The sequence below is a fragment of the Chinchilla lanigera genome, unplaced genomic scaffold (assembly GCF_000276665.1).
Source record: "Chinchilla lanigera isolate Chin_1 unplaced genomic scaffold, ChiLan1.0 scaffold00060, whole genome shotgun sequence".
In the NCBI taxonomy this organism is placed as follows: domain Eukaryota; kingdom Metazoa; phylum Chordata; class Mammalia; order Rodentia; family Chinchillidae; genus Chinchilla; species Chinchilla lanigera.
Genome location: NW_004955461.1, coordinates 13,983,151 through 13,995,726, shown reverse-complemented (window position 1 = coordinate 13,995,726; position 12,576 = coordinate 13,983,151). Strand labels below are relative to the sequence as shown.

The 12,576-nt window shown below is 41.9% G+C and overlaps 1 protein-coding gene across 5 annotated transcripts in view; it reads left to right on the top strand.

Annotated features, from left to right (window-relative positions):
- Positions 1–12,576, top strand: part of Trappc9 (trafficking protein particle complex 9) — a 632,072-nt gene that overhangs the window by 134,433 nt on the left and 485,063 nt on the right. For all 5 annotated transcript variants that reach the window (XM_013521334.1, XM_013521333.1, XM_013521332.1 and 2 more), the window contains 2 exons: positions 6,391–6,536; positions 8,908–8,993. In XM_013521334.1, the coding sequence (XP_013376788.1) occupies positions 6,391–6,536; positions 8,908–8,993 (232 nt within the window). The remainder of the gene's footprint in view (positions 1–6,390; positions 6,537–8,907; positions 8,994–12,576) is intronic.

The following is a 12,576-nucleotide window of genomic DNA, read 5'->3' as shown; positions in this document are numbered from 1 at the left end:
TGGAAATTCCCTTAATGTAAAATGGGGAAAATCATAGAATTGCATTCAGTAGTCTTATATCCAAATCTTGTACGCTGTAGTTAATTGTGTGACTTTGAGAGACCTGTTATCTCTTCTGAGCGCTAATTTCTTCTGCCTTTGTAGGGTTGAGGGCACTTCCCTCCCACATGGGAATTGCATGAGTTCTGGGGAAGGAGGTCTCTGCAGACAAGGTTCTTACAGAGGGAGCTTCCATCTAATTAGAAGTCAGTCTACGTCTTCTCAGTTACTATGCTTATTTGTATATATTAAATTAAATCAGCTATATTAGGTTCCATCACTGTCAAGAAATGTTAAAATGTACCTTTACTTATTTAAAAAAATTCATAATATCTAAAGTCAGAAAACCTCAGAGCTGGAAAATTGCAGAGTGATAGTTAGGTTGATTAATCTCTATCTGTCAACTCATTTTTTTCTATAGTATATTTTCATGATTATAAAATCTGTTATATTATTATTCTGATCCTCAAATTGTCCCCACTTTGGTTCATGGGAGCCCCTTTATGCTGGCTTTCCTCCTTTCTGGTGCAGAAAAATGCTCTGGGCTTATCTTATGCTTTTGCTCCTCTGAGTTTTGTAGCAACCATTTTTCCAAAGAGCCCCTATTCATTTCAATGGAGAATGGAGGTTAGAAGTGAGATGTGGGTGCTGTGTGGGTTGGCTGCTGTTGGAGTTCTGCTCTTGGTAGATTGAGGTAGGCAGTCTATCTGACTCTATGTATATCTTCTGCACAATCACATTTATGTCTGTATTTATTTCAGTATCTGTTTATATGTATTGAAAACCATGAACATATGGATGTCTCCAGTTTCACTCCAGTAGCACTGAGTCGGTCTAGTTTTCTCATATCTGTAGCTCCTTCTCCAACAGGGAGAAACATGTTTCCTTTTATCATTAATACAGTACTTATCTAACCCATCCCCCCATTTGTGGCTGCTTGTCACCTTTGTCAGCGCCTCTGTATGGGCTGTTGCTATGCCCCTGTGGCCCTTCCTCCTGTGCTGGGCTCTGCCTGCCCATGCCTGGCTTGTGTACTCTCACCTGCCCCTGCTCTCCCCAGGATTGCAGGCCTGAATTGGTAGGGGCAGGAAGGACAAGAGGACAACTTTTGATCTATTTTGTTTAATAAATAAGTTTGCCTTTGGGATCTTAGTCTGGCATGAACTGGACTCTCCCCAAAATGGTCCAAGTAATAATTATATATATATATATATATATATATATATATATATATATATATATATAATCCTTATTTTATAAATTTGAATATTGTATTAAAATTGTTACAGTAACTCACTGAGGGGAAAGTAAGGGTAGGGTAGGAAAATATAGCAGTGAGGTCTATTACTAGCCAAAAGTTGTAAGATCCTATGTGATGGCTGGAGATAGGAAGAACATTCTGATATCGCTAACAAGAAGGATATATGGGGCCAGGGATATAGCTCAGCAGCACAAGTGCCTGCCTGCCAAGTGTAAGGTCTTGAGTTCGATTCCTGGTACCAAAAGAAAAAAAAAAAGGTAGGATATATGCCTGGCCACAAGGCCCTGTTTTCCTTATAAACAGGTGTAGAGTATTGCCACTTTGGAAACTTACCTCTTCATGGTAAGAGGTTTGTGGGGAACTCCTTGTAGCCTGTCCTGAGGAGGATGTCAAGGTATGTTTAGTGACATCTTTTGCAGCTTTAGCCCACCCCCCAAAGTCTCAGCAGGTTCCTATCAGTGCCAACACTCATCAGTGCTAACCCAGCACCTGGAGCCAGTGCAGCGCCCCTGGAGGATGAAGCAGTATGGACCTCTGTCATCTGGCTTACGCAGCCACACTGTGAGAATGTGTAGAATGGCAGGGGGCTGCTCATGCACTGACTGTTTTCTGGTGTGACTTCCCACAAGTGACCTTTTGGCAGATGTACAGCAGAGAACTCAGGGTTATATATTCTCAGATGTCACGAAGAGAGGGCAGGTGTTCAGTGATGCTGACCGAGAGTGGCAGACCCATGTTGTTGGTGCTCCATCAGTGCCCGGCACACTGCAGGCTTCGGTGAGTTCACAGGGACTGGTCAAGGATGGACACCCCAGGGGGGCTGTCTGCCTCTTCCCAAATCAATGCTCCTTGTCTCACCTGCAGGGAGGCTGGCACAGGAGCTGTGGTCTGAGCCAACGTTTCCTTAGAAACAAGCCAGGGACTATTTAAATACTTGAACCAAATGTCTCTGAGTCCAGTATGTGGTCTCTATTAGTTGAATCTTTAAAAAAACCCCACAAAAAACAAAAAACAAAAATATCTCAAGGGAGACTTTCCAAGTCACCCCAAAGACACAGGAAGAGCTCAGTGGCATGCACATTTGAGGACCAGAGCTCCTTGTGTCACAGAATGAGTTGGTTAGGAAATGTCTGCATTAGTGAATCAATGTTCAGACCTGCTGTGTAGAGTCGTTAGGATGCAAGGTTATGTCTCAAAACTATGATTTCTTTGTTTTAAAAGTGACAGTTGGATCCATTTTCTTTTCCATTGATGTCTTTCTTAGTTTTTAGCAATAAAACCATTTTAGCAACTTATAGAAAAAGGCTCACCTGTTCTCTGAAGCCTGGGAGCATGGACTAGGTTCACCCCAAAGTGGTTCCAAGTTATTATGATGCTGGTTAATGGGAAAAGGAGCCAGAATACATCCGTTTAATTTTATTCTGAAATTCAATTAATCAAATGTATATTGAGAGCCCAAGATGGACCTGGCCCCAGCTGACCGTTTGGGGCTCAAATGGTCAGGAATGATCTCATCCACCAGGTGGCTGCCAGGCCCATCCTGCGCGCTTCGGCCTGAAGTTGCAGTAGAGGGCAGCCAATTAAAACTCCACTCAGCCTTTGTTCCTTACAGAATTTTTTGCAGAGAGAATCAAGTGTGTATACACAGTAGCCTATAGTAGAATTTCAGGCCCCAAATAATCATGTTGTGGATTATTAAAGAAGAAATTGGAATAGGTGCCATTTCCAGTTAACCAATGAGTCTCTAATTTGGGGGTGGCAATGAGGAGGGGCAGGAAGTCATTGGTTGGTTTTTGATGAACTAGCTTCTTCATCCTGGAAAAGAGCTCTGGATTTGAGGACATTTCAATTGATAAACATCAAATTCTCCAGCCAAAGTGAGCTTTGAGTTGCTTTGAGTAGCTTGGGAGCATTTAAAACTTAGACTTTTAGGTTAAATTTACTGTCTGAAGAAGTATTGTAGCCATTTATTAAAAAAGAGGCATAGAGGTGCAGCATTCTGGGCAGTTTTTCAGACAGCAATTAGGATGCAGCCTCCATGGCTCTACCTCCTTCCTTCCATAGTTGAGAACTTTCTCTCATAGTTGGCATAGTTGCCATAGCCTTGCTTAAGAATGTCTTCCACTAGAGCTGCTGAAGACAGTAAGACATGTGTGGTGGCATTCAGCAGTGGAATGGGCTGATCTTTCCTGGCTGGTGTGTTTTTTTTCTGTCCCATGAATTCAGCCACACCAGGGCTCAGAGCAGTGTGACCTCCACAGAGTTCCAATATGGTGCAGACGAGGCCACTTTTAATCACTGCTGATTCTAGATGTTTCCTTGTAAATACAGTAGATGTGTTAAAAACTACAGAGGAAAAGGTGAATTTTTTTCTGTCATTCTTCTGTTTGTTTTCTATTACTTTCCTAATTAGCATTCCACTGTTGCTTAGCCTGATCTCAATTAGCCATAATACACCGAGGAAAGTCGTATTTTCAAAACATGATGAGTTTCCAAGCGGAATCTTTAAAAATAATCCTGTCTTGGATGCCTTATCCCTGGAATTCTGCTGTGCTTATCACAGTTTCATAGACCAAATACAATTTTATTAATTCTGCAGCAATTTATCCTAAGTGAATTATGTTTCCTTTAGGTCAGGTGCTTTGAACAATTGTTTCTCTAGGGGGCACATATTATAAAATGACATTTGATGCAAAATGTCGAGCTGTGAGTGAATGCCACAGCCATTTATTGGGTCGCTTTTCTAGCTGACCATGCCCTCAGAATTCTTTCCCATACTTAATAAACCTTGCATGTGACCTGGCTTTTCTCTCCCAGCAGAGAGAACTCCTGAGAACTCCTTAGAACTCCGGGTGGCATCTTGCTTTTGGGTAGAACCATGGTATGGCACGGGTGACTCCATATGAACTTCGTGCTCCAGGAGAACTGAATCCTTTTACACACAAGTACATGCCCAGGATCAGACACTGCTGGGTCCAGGGTCTGGCTCCATGTTTGCAGCAGGCACCAAAACTTAGCGTTTTCACTCCATCTGGTGTTGTAATCTTTGCAGCAGGGACGGCTTTAATAACTACAGTCTTGTTTTAAGGAGTGGAAGAGAAGGGAAGGCTTTGTTGACCTACCGTTTATCAGGTACCATCATAGGCACTTGACATGCATTATGTTAGTTCTCACAGTGGCCTGTTGAGGTTTGAAGGGACTCAGAGAAAGTGTGTTGGGTATAATCCTTGGTGAAAAGAACGTCAGTTTTTAAGCATCCCCTGCTGTGTGGGTAGTGTACAAGATTATATATGTGACCAAAACTCTACCAGGGCTGGGACATGGGCCTGTCTGTTGAGTGCTGTAGGACACTTTGCATAGTTGAGGATGGGACTGTAGTAGAGGTGGCAATTTTGCTTGGATTCTTCGAGTTTATTGTTAGTATAGGGGAGGCAGCACTGAGACAGAAAACTTAATCCTGAAATCTTAGTGATTCAACACAAAGTCATGCAAGTTTGATGTAAGCTGGACGGTTTTCCAGGGCAGCTGGCCTCCCTGGGGTTGCACAGTGGTCCAGGTGCCCCGTTTTGTGTCCATCTTGTGCCCCACTTCTCAGCATCTGACCTCCATGACATGCCATGTGGTGGCAAGAAAGAGCTGAAGGTTGCTGCATAGATTTAAAGCATTTTGTCTCAGATGGACCTGTAGCTTCTGCTCCCAGCTTGCTGGCCAGAGCTGCACATCTGCCTGCCTTGCTTTAAGGCCAAGAGGCTGGGTGGTGTGGGTAAGGCGAGCAAGCAGATGCATGATGGTTAGTAAACCCATCCAGTCTCCCATAAACCCTCCAGTCTCTCCCACCTCTACCCTTATGCTTCCTTTCAGTTTTAGACCTCAGAGTATTCCAGACCTTAGCTACCATCTTGCCAAACTCCTCAAAGGGAGTTCTTAAAATGCTGTGGGTTAAAGGCATGTCTTCATCCTTTTCCACCCATGGAATCGAAGGCTGTGAATATACTTGGTCTTTTTCGTGTCAGTTTCCTCATTGACAATGTGGAGATGACAGTAGAGTACTCAGACTGAGAATGTAGTTGTGGTGCTTAATTGGGTAGCACAGTTCTTGTCTTAGTTACTTTCTTGTCACTGAGACATAATACCTGGTACCTGCGGAGGAGAGGCTTATTTGACTTCACAGATTGCAGAAGTTTTAATCCACTCTGTTGGCTCTAAGTCAGAGCATTTTGGCAGAGGAGAAACAGCTTATGGCATGGCAGCAGGAAGCAGAGAGTGATCGAGAGGAAGGGAGGTAGATAGATCCTTCCCGGCCATGCCCCCAGTGGCCCGTGTCCCTCTACCAGGCCTTACCTCCCAAAGTCACATTCATCTATAAGCTCATAACTAGACTAATCCACTGATGAGTATCATGCACCCATGATTCATTTACCTCCCCAAAGTCCCACCTATGAACATGTGAGGGTTTGAGGGAACATCCAGATATAAACTGTAACAATGCTCAAGTATGCTGAGGCTCCATGGATTAGTGAGTCTTCAGTGGGTGTCAGCTGCTTGGATTTGAACATGTGCTGGTGGAGAAGCAGCCACTCATGTGGACAAAGCAGGGTTGCTGTTTGTTTTTCCAAGTGCTACCTTCTGCTTGCATGGACCAGACTCTCACATCAGCTTCCTATGGGCAGGCCCATTGGGACAGGGAGAAGTAGAGAAGAGCCGCTCTCTGCTGAGCAGTGGGAAGTGTGCCAGGAGCGTTTAACCAGGTCCTTACCCTACCTCTATGGGGGAGGCATTAGGCCCATCAGCATCTTACAGACAGTAGCCAAACCTTGGAGGAGGCAGGCTATTGCCAGAAGGCTTGCAAACTAGTGGGCAGGTCAGGCAGTTCCAGCCTGGTCCTTTCATGCCAGGCTACCCTTGGGTCCAGGTCTCTGAGCTACACGGGTTCTGCAACCTTGTCCTGCTGAGTTTGAATGCTTTCCATTTCCTCAGTTTGTTACCTGTTTCCTGGTTTACTGTTCTTCTCACACATGGTACTGGGGAGTTTATTCCAAGACCCAGCCAACAAGGCCAGGGATACATTTGTGTTCTGTCTGAAACAACAGGCATGTGAAGCTGCTGAGCCTTCCTACCAGCCTCCGGCCCCAGAAAATGAAAAGTTTGCTGGGTCAGAACGTGTCAGCCAAGAGCCCCTTCATCTACTCGCCCATCATCGCACACAACCGCGGAGAGGAGAAGAACAAGAAAATTGGTAAGACTGTTTCTCTGGGGCTCCTCTCTGTGCTCTGCTGCCTGGTTTTCAGTGGCTTTTTGGTATTTTCAGGACACAATTTTAGGCCTAGTCGTCCATGTGTGCACACATACATAACTCTCATACAGGGTATTTGATTTGCTGCCTTTGGCAGTTACCCATAGATCTGATTTAGTTAAAATCTAATTCATAAAGTGATTTCGTGGAGGTTCTAAAAACCAGAAAGACCTGGAATATTGCTGCTGTTCAGCCTCCCATGGAAATGCCGCCTTTCATTGCCGAAAGGCAGAGCACTGGGGTGCTGCTTACTGGCCCTGTGACGATGGCACGTGCTTTCTGGCTTTGCCTTCCCTTGATGGACCTGGACCAGTCATAAGGAGTTGATGAAACTCTTCGTGCATGGCTCTTCCAGAGTCTTCAACTGTTCGTTTGGGCCTCATTGGGGTTGGTCATACACTTTATTTTTTTTTTTTTCTTTTTGTTTTTGTTTGTTTATTTTTCTTCCGGTACCAGGAATCAAACTCACGACCTTGCGCTTGCCAGGCAGGCACTCTGCCACTGAGCTAAATCCCCAGCCCCGGTCATACACTTTCTCCTCTAAAAAAATTTCATGCAAAGTTTCCCTAAATTTGTTTAGATAAAAACTTCTAGAGGTGATTTAGGGGGTGGGCGAGGTGAGACTTCTTAGACCTGGTAATGTACTTATGGGGCTCAGTGCAAATTGAAAGCCTGGGGCCCTTTATTATTGTTTTTAAAAAATATCTTGGAGCAGTGACAGCAAAGCATTGAGCAAATATGGGACCTTTCAGCACAGAGCCAGTGCCATTAACATCCTGGATCACATGTCCCTGAAGTTGGCTCTGATTTGTTATTTCTCTCTCTTCAATGTTAAGCAATTGTTGAGGATTCTTTTTATATAAACAATGCTGTACATTTGTGGAAGAGGCTGAGGCAAACGTTATCCAGTGGTTCCCATAGCTGTTCCATGCTGACATTGTAGGTGTCATTATCTTCCCTATTTATAGGTGACAAAATTGAAATTGAATGAATACAAATTATCAGCCCTAGGTCAGACAGCTGCCAAGTGGCAGAGCCCAGTGTCTACCCAAAGTTTGATGACTCAATGCCTAGGGATATTTTTTCCTTTATAATACGGCTTTCACAGTAGCAGAATCATTTGGGCTGAGGATAAATTCAGGAGTTGATGTAAGGTTTTCTTCTGAGACATAATAAAAGGTTCAGCCAAAATGCATATTAGTAGGAAAATATAATTTATTTTCTATGGCATTAATACCTTTTTGGTCATATTCTGATCAGTGAGTACCTGTTTGCAGGCTTAGAGAGTCACATGTATTTAACTTAAATTGCTAGTCTCTGTAGCTGAATCTTTGTGTCTACCTGGGGGAGTTACTGTCACAGCAGGGGACTCAGAGTATTAGAATCCTTGATACCATTTCCTGCTGCACTGTGGAGTAATTTACTGGTCTTTGTGTCTGTATGTGACAGCATGACTGTGATCTGAGCTCTACTCTGAGGAGGTGACAAATGTGACCGTAGATAACTGATATGCCTCTCACTGAATTGGGGGCTGCCTTGGAGGGTTGTTCTAAGACAAGAGTGAGAGAGTGCTCCTAAGCACCTGGCTGCTGTTCAGAGAGGCTTGGGAGCAGTGATATGAGCAAGTGGCACTGGATATTGGGACACAGTGAAAAGTCAGTGGGCCTGAAGCAGACCATGTTTGGTAGCCACTGAGAGCCAACTTATAGGCAGCCTTAATGACATATGCATAATTCCTTTGCTTTTGTTACAAACCATCGCATAATTATGGTATCTGTCCTCAAGGGAGGGGATTGCACCCAGTATGCACACTGGGCCTTGGGGCATGGAAGTCAGTTCAGAGTTCTGCCTCTTTCTGCATGGCAGGTGACTTGGGAGTATGGGGAAGAAAAGTCACTTCTTATCTTACAGTCTTAGGAGCATAGGGAGATCATGCCCTGTGGCTCTTTCAAGTAAGCCGAATGGCCTCTGCCTATGTTTCTGGCCTTCAGGCCAGTGAGGTACTGCAATCTTATGGTTCTATACTAAAGGCAGTGCCGCCTGGATGGATTGCAGTGTTGTGAAGCTGCATCAGGCATACTGACAGGAGTGTTGCCTGCTGAAGCCAGCAAGGAGCATCCTTCACATCATGTCACATCAAGCTCTGCTTTGTTTCAGAGAGCTGGCAGATAAGCCAGCTGTGCATTGTTTGTCGCAGGCAAATATAGTGCCCACCACTTTGGTGGACAAATACATTGCCATAGGAATCAGCTGAAGCCCTGAAAAATGTGCACAGAAGCTCACTATCATGGGTTCTCCCGTTTGTGTTTTGTAGATTTCCAGTGGGTTCAAGGAGACGTGTGTGAGGTCCAGCTGATGGTGTACAACCCGATGCCGTTTGAGCTCCGTGTGGAGAACATGGTACGCATCATCTATCATTTGGCCTTTTCAGGCTAAAGATGCCAACTTATTATTGGAATACATTTTCACTTAATATTTGGCATGTGCATCCTTTGATGTATGTATGTTTTGCCAAAGATGATGAGGTTCCTGTGAGCAAAGACCATGTTTTATCATTCCTGTGACTTTATGCCTGACACTCAATAAATATTTAAACCTATAAAGAAAGAAATCTCTGTTTTGCAGACAAGCTGAGCTTACTTTTTTTTTTTTCCCCCTCCGGTACCGGGAACTGAACTCACAACCTTGCGCTTGCCAGGCAGGTGCTTTTGCCGCTGAGCTAAATCCCCAGCCCCAGAGCTTATTTGATTGAGCGTAAGAGGTGAACACTCATTTTGAAGTTCACATGAGATTAGCAGAGATTACAAAGTCTGCATTCTGCCTGTTACTCAGTAACAGCAGCAGCATTTCATTGCTGCAAGGTGACTTGATGACCAGGGCCCAAGGGATGACAGCAGCAGTGTCAGAGAATCAGCTGTCACTCTACTGCTAGTGATGCAGCTCAGCGTTAAGGCTCTGGGTTCAATCCTCAGTACTGCAAAAACTGGAAAACAGATCACACCTCCTCCCCCCGCAAAAAACCACCTCAAGTGCTATGTGTACTCATTGCTATCACAGTGTTTTTACTTCTGGGTGTTCTCTGTAGATAGGATTGGGAGCTATATATACACATATGCTTATATTTACATCTGCACATACCTCTGCATGTACACACATGCACATATACATCTATCTGCGTGCACATGTAAATCTTTCTTCATGTACACATACCTACTTATATCTGCAGAACTCTACATGTACACACACATATATTTACATTTATATCTGTATACACACTTGTACATACACACGTCTCTGCATGTCAGCATACACCTACATACATTTGTCTGTATACTCTTATACATGTGCATGTACATACTTACGTTTATATCTACATGCACACCTATATTTATAACTACATGTACACCTCTGCAAACATACACATAGTTACATTTAAATCTGTGCATACTGCATATGCACACATATTTCCTTACACACCTCTGCATAAACACATGCACTTGATATGCACATAGACAGACCTATTTCTTCTATTATTTTTCTTTTGTGAATAGACTTGCATTAGAAGAAATTTTTTATTTGTACATGTTTGCAGTACATAAGGTTTTCATTTCTTGTGTAGACTTGGTGCATTTCCATATCTTAATACTCTTTTATTCTCTTTCACCCACCCCCCTCCTGACACCTCCCTTTATCTCTTGATCCCCTTGCCCTTTGAGAAAGATCTATTCCCCCTACTTCCTATTATCTTTTATTTTGCTATTTATAATTTGGGTTTTTCATATAAAAGAAATCATGTATTATCTAAGCTTGTGTGTCTGATTTATTTCACTTAACATTATGGTCTCAAGGTGCATCCATTTTCCTACTAATAGCTCAAGATCTTTATGGCAGGTTAGTACTCATTATGTGTAAATAGCATATTTTCTTGAAAATTTTTTTTGTTTTTAAAAAATTAATTAAGTTTACTCTGGTACCTTTTAGATATACATAATAGTCACATTCATTATTGGGAATTTGTACCTGTGCATGATATATCTTGATCCTTTTTTTTCCCTATTCTCCAATCCTTCTTTCAACCCCTTTCCCTCCTTATTTACAAAAGCTTTGTTTCTATTTCTTCTTTCTTTTCTCATTTTTTCTTTTCCCTTCCTTCTTTCCCCTTCTCTTCCCAGTTCCCCTTCCCATTTGAACATTTTCTTCTTACTTCACAATATGTACTATATATTTTGGTCTTTATTTACACTTTCACTTTCCTATACCAGAGGAACAGTGTGATATTTACACGTGTGTCAGATTTATTTCACTTGAGTATGTTGTGACGATACATCCATTTACCTAAAAATGTCTCAAGTTTACCCTTCTGTATGGTCAGTAGTACTCATTTGTATATAAAAACCCACATCTTCTTTATTCATTCATTGGTTGATGTGTATTTGCTGTTTCCAAGATTTGATTATTACAAACTATACCCACAATAAACAGGTATCGATATATTGCTGAGGTACAATGCTTTTAATTCTTTTGGGAAGATACCAAGAAGGGGAATAGCTGGGTTTTTAATTCCATCTTCAATTTCATTGACTGATACTGTGTTATTTAGACTTTTTATGTCTTCTTGATTCAGCTTGGTAATTCATACATGTCTAGGAATCTCTTCATTTTTTTCTGTTTCCCATCTCATTAGAATAAAGGTTCTCAATATAGGTATCGATGATCTGGATTTCTGCAGGATCTGTTGTGATTTTACCCTTTTCATTCCTAATTGCATGAATTTGAGTCTTTCCTTTTCTTAGATAAAGTTGGCCAAGGGTTTATCAACTTTATTTAACCTTTCAAAGAACCATGCTTCATTTCATTGATTCTTTTTATTGTTTTCTTAGTCTCAACTGCATTAATTTCTGCTCTGGCTTTATAATTCACTCCCTCATATGAACTTTTGGCTTGACTTATTCGTTTTTTTGAGGTTTGACATTAGGTTGTTTATTTGAGCTCACTGTGTTTTCCTGATGTGAGATTTCAGCACTGTAAATTTCCCTTGTAGGACTGCTTTCATTTTGTCCCATAAGGTCCAGGATGTGATATTAGCATTATCATTTAATTGTAGAAACTGCCTAATTTCTTCTTTAATTTAATCTATAACCCACTGGCTGTTCAGGAGGGTGTTACTTAATTTCCATGTGTTAATATAGTTTTTTATGGTTTCTGTGGCCATTGATTTACACTTTCATTGCAGTATGATCTGATAATATGCAGGGGATTATTTCAGATCCTTTCCATTTACTTAAGCATGTTCTGTGAACTAGTATGTGGTCTATTTTGAAGAGTGCTCCATGCACAGCTGAGAAGAATGTGTATTCTGAAGGTGTTGGGTAGAACACTCTGTAAAGGTCTACCAAGTCCATTTGTTCACAAGTTTGGTTTAGTTCTGTTATCTGATAGTTAATCTATCGTTTTGTGACAATGGAGTGTTAAGTTCCTCTGTTATAATTGTGTTATTGCTATTTTGATTTTTCATGTCTATTAATATTTGTCTTATATAGTTGGGTACTTCTGTTTTGGTGCATATATATTTATGATTATTATCTCTTCTGCTTGGAGTTTTCCCTTAACAGTATGCAGTGACCTTGTTTGTCTCTTTTGATCGGTCTAGCTTGAAGTTCACTTTTTCTGCAAATGGAATAGCTATCCCTGTTTTTTCTGGGTTCCTGTTGCAGGAAGTGTTCCCTTTTCTTTGACTTTCAGTCTATGAATTTCTTGGGTGAAATGTGTTTCTTGCATGCAGCATATTGTTGGATTATGTTTTTTGATCCACCCTGCCAATCTGTTTCTTTTGATTAGGAATAGAAACCATTTATATTGATGGTTATTACTGGTATGTATTAGCTTATCCTTGTCAGTTATTTTATTACTGTTGTCCCCTCTCCCCTTTACTTGCTTGCCTTGCCTGGTGGAGTCTTTCTATTGGTGTTATTGGAATTGTAGT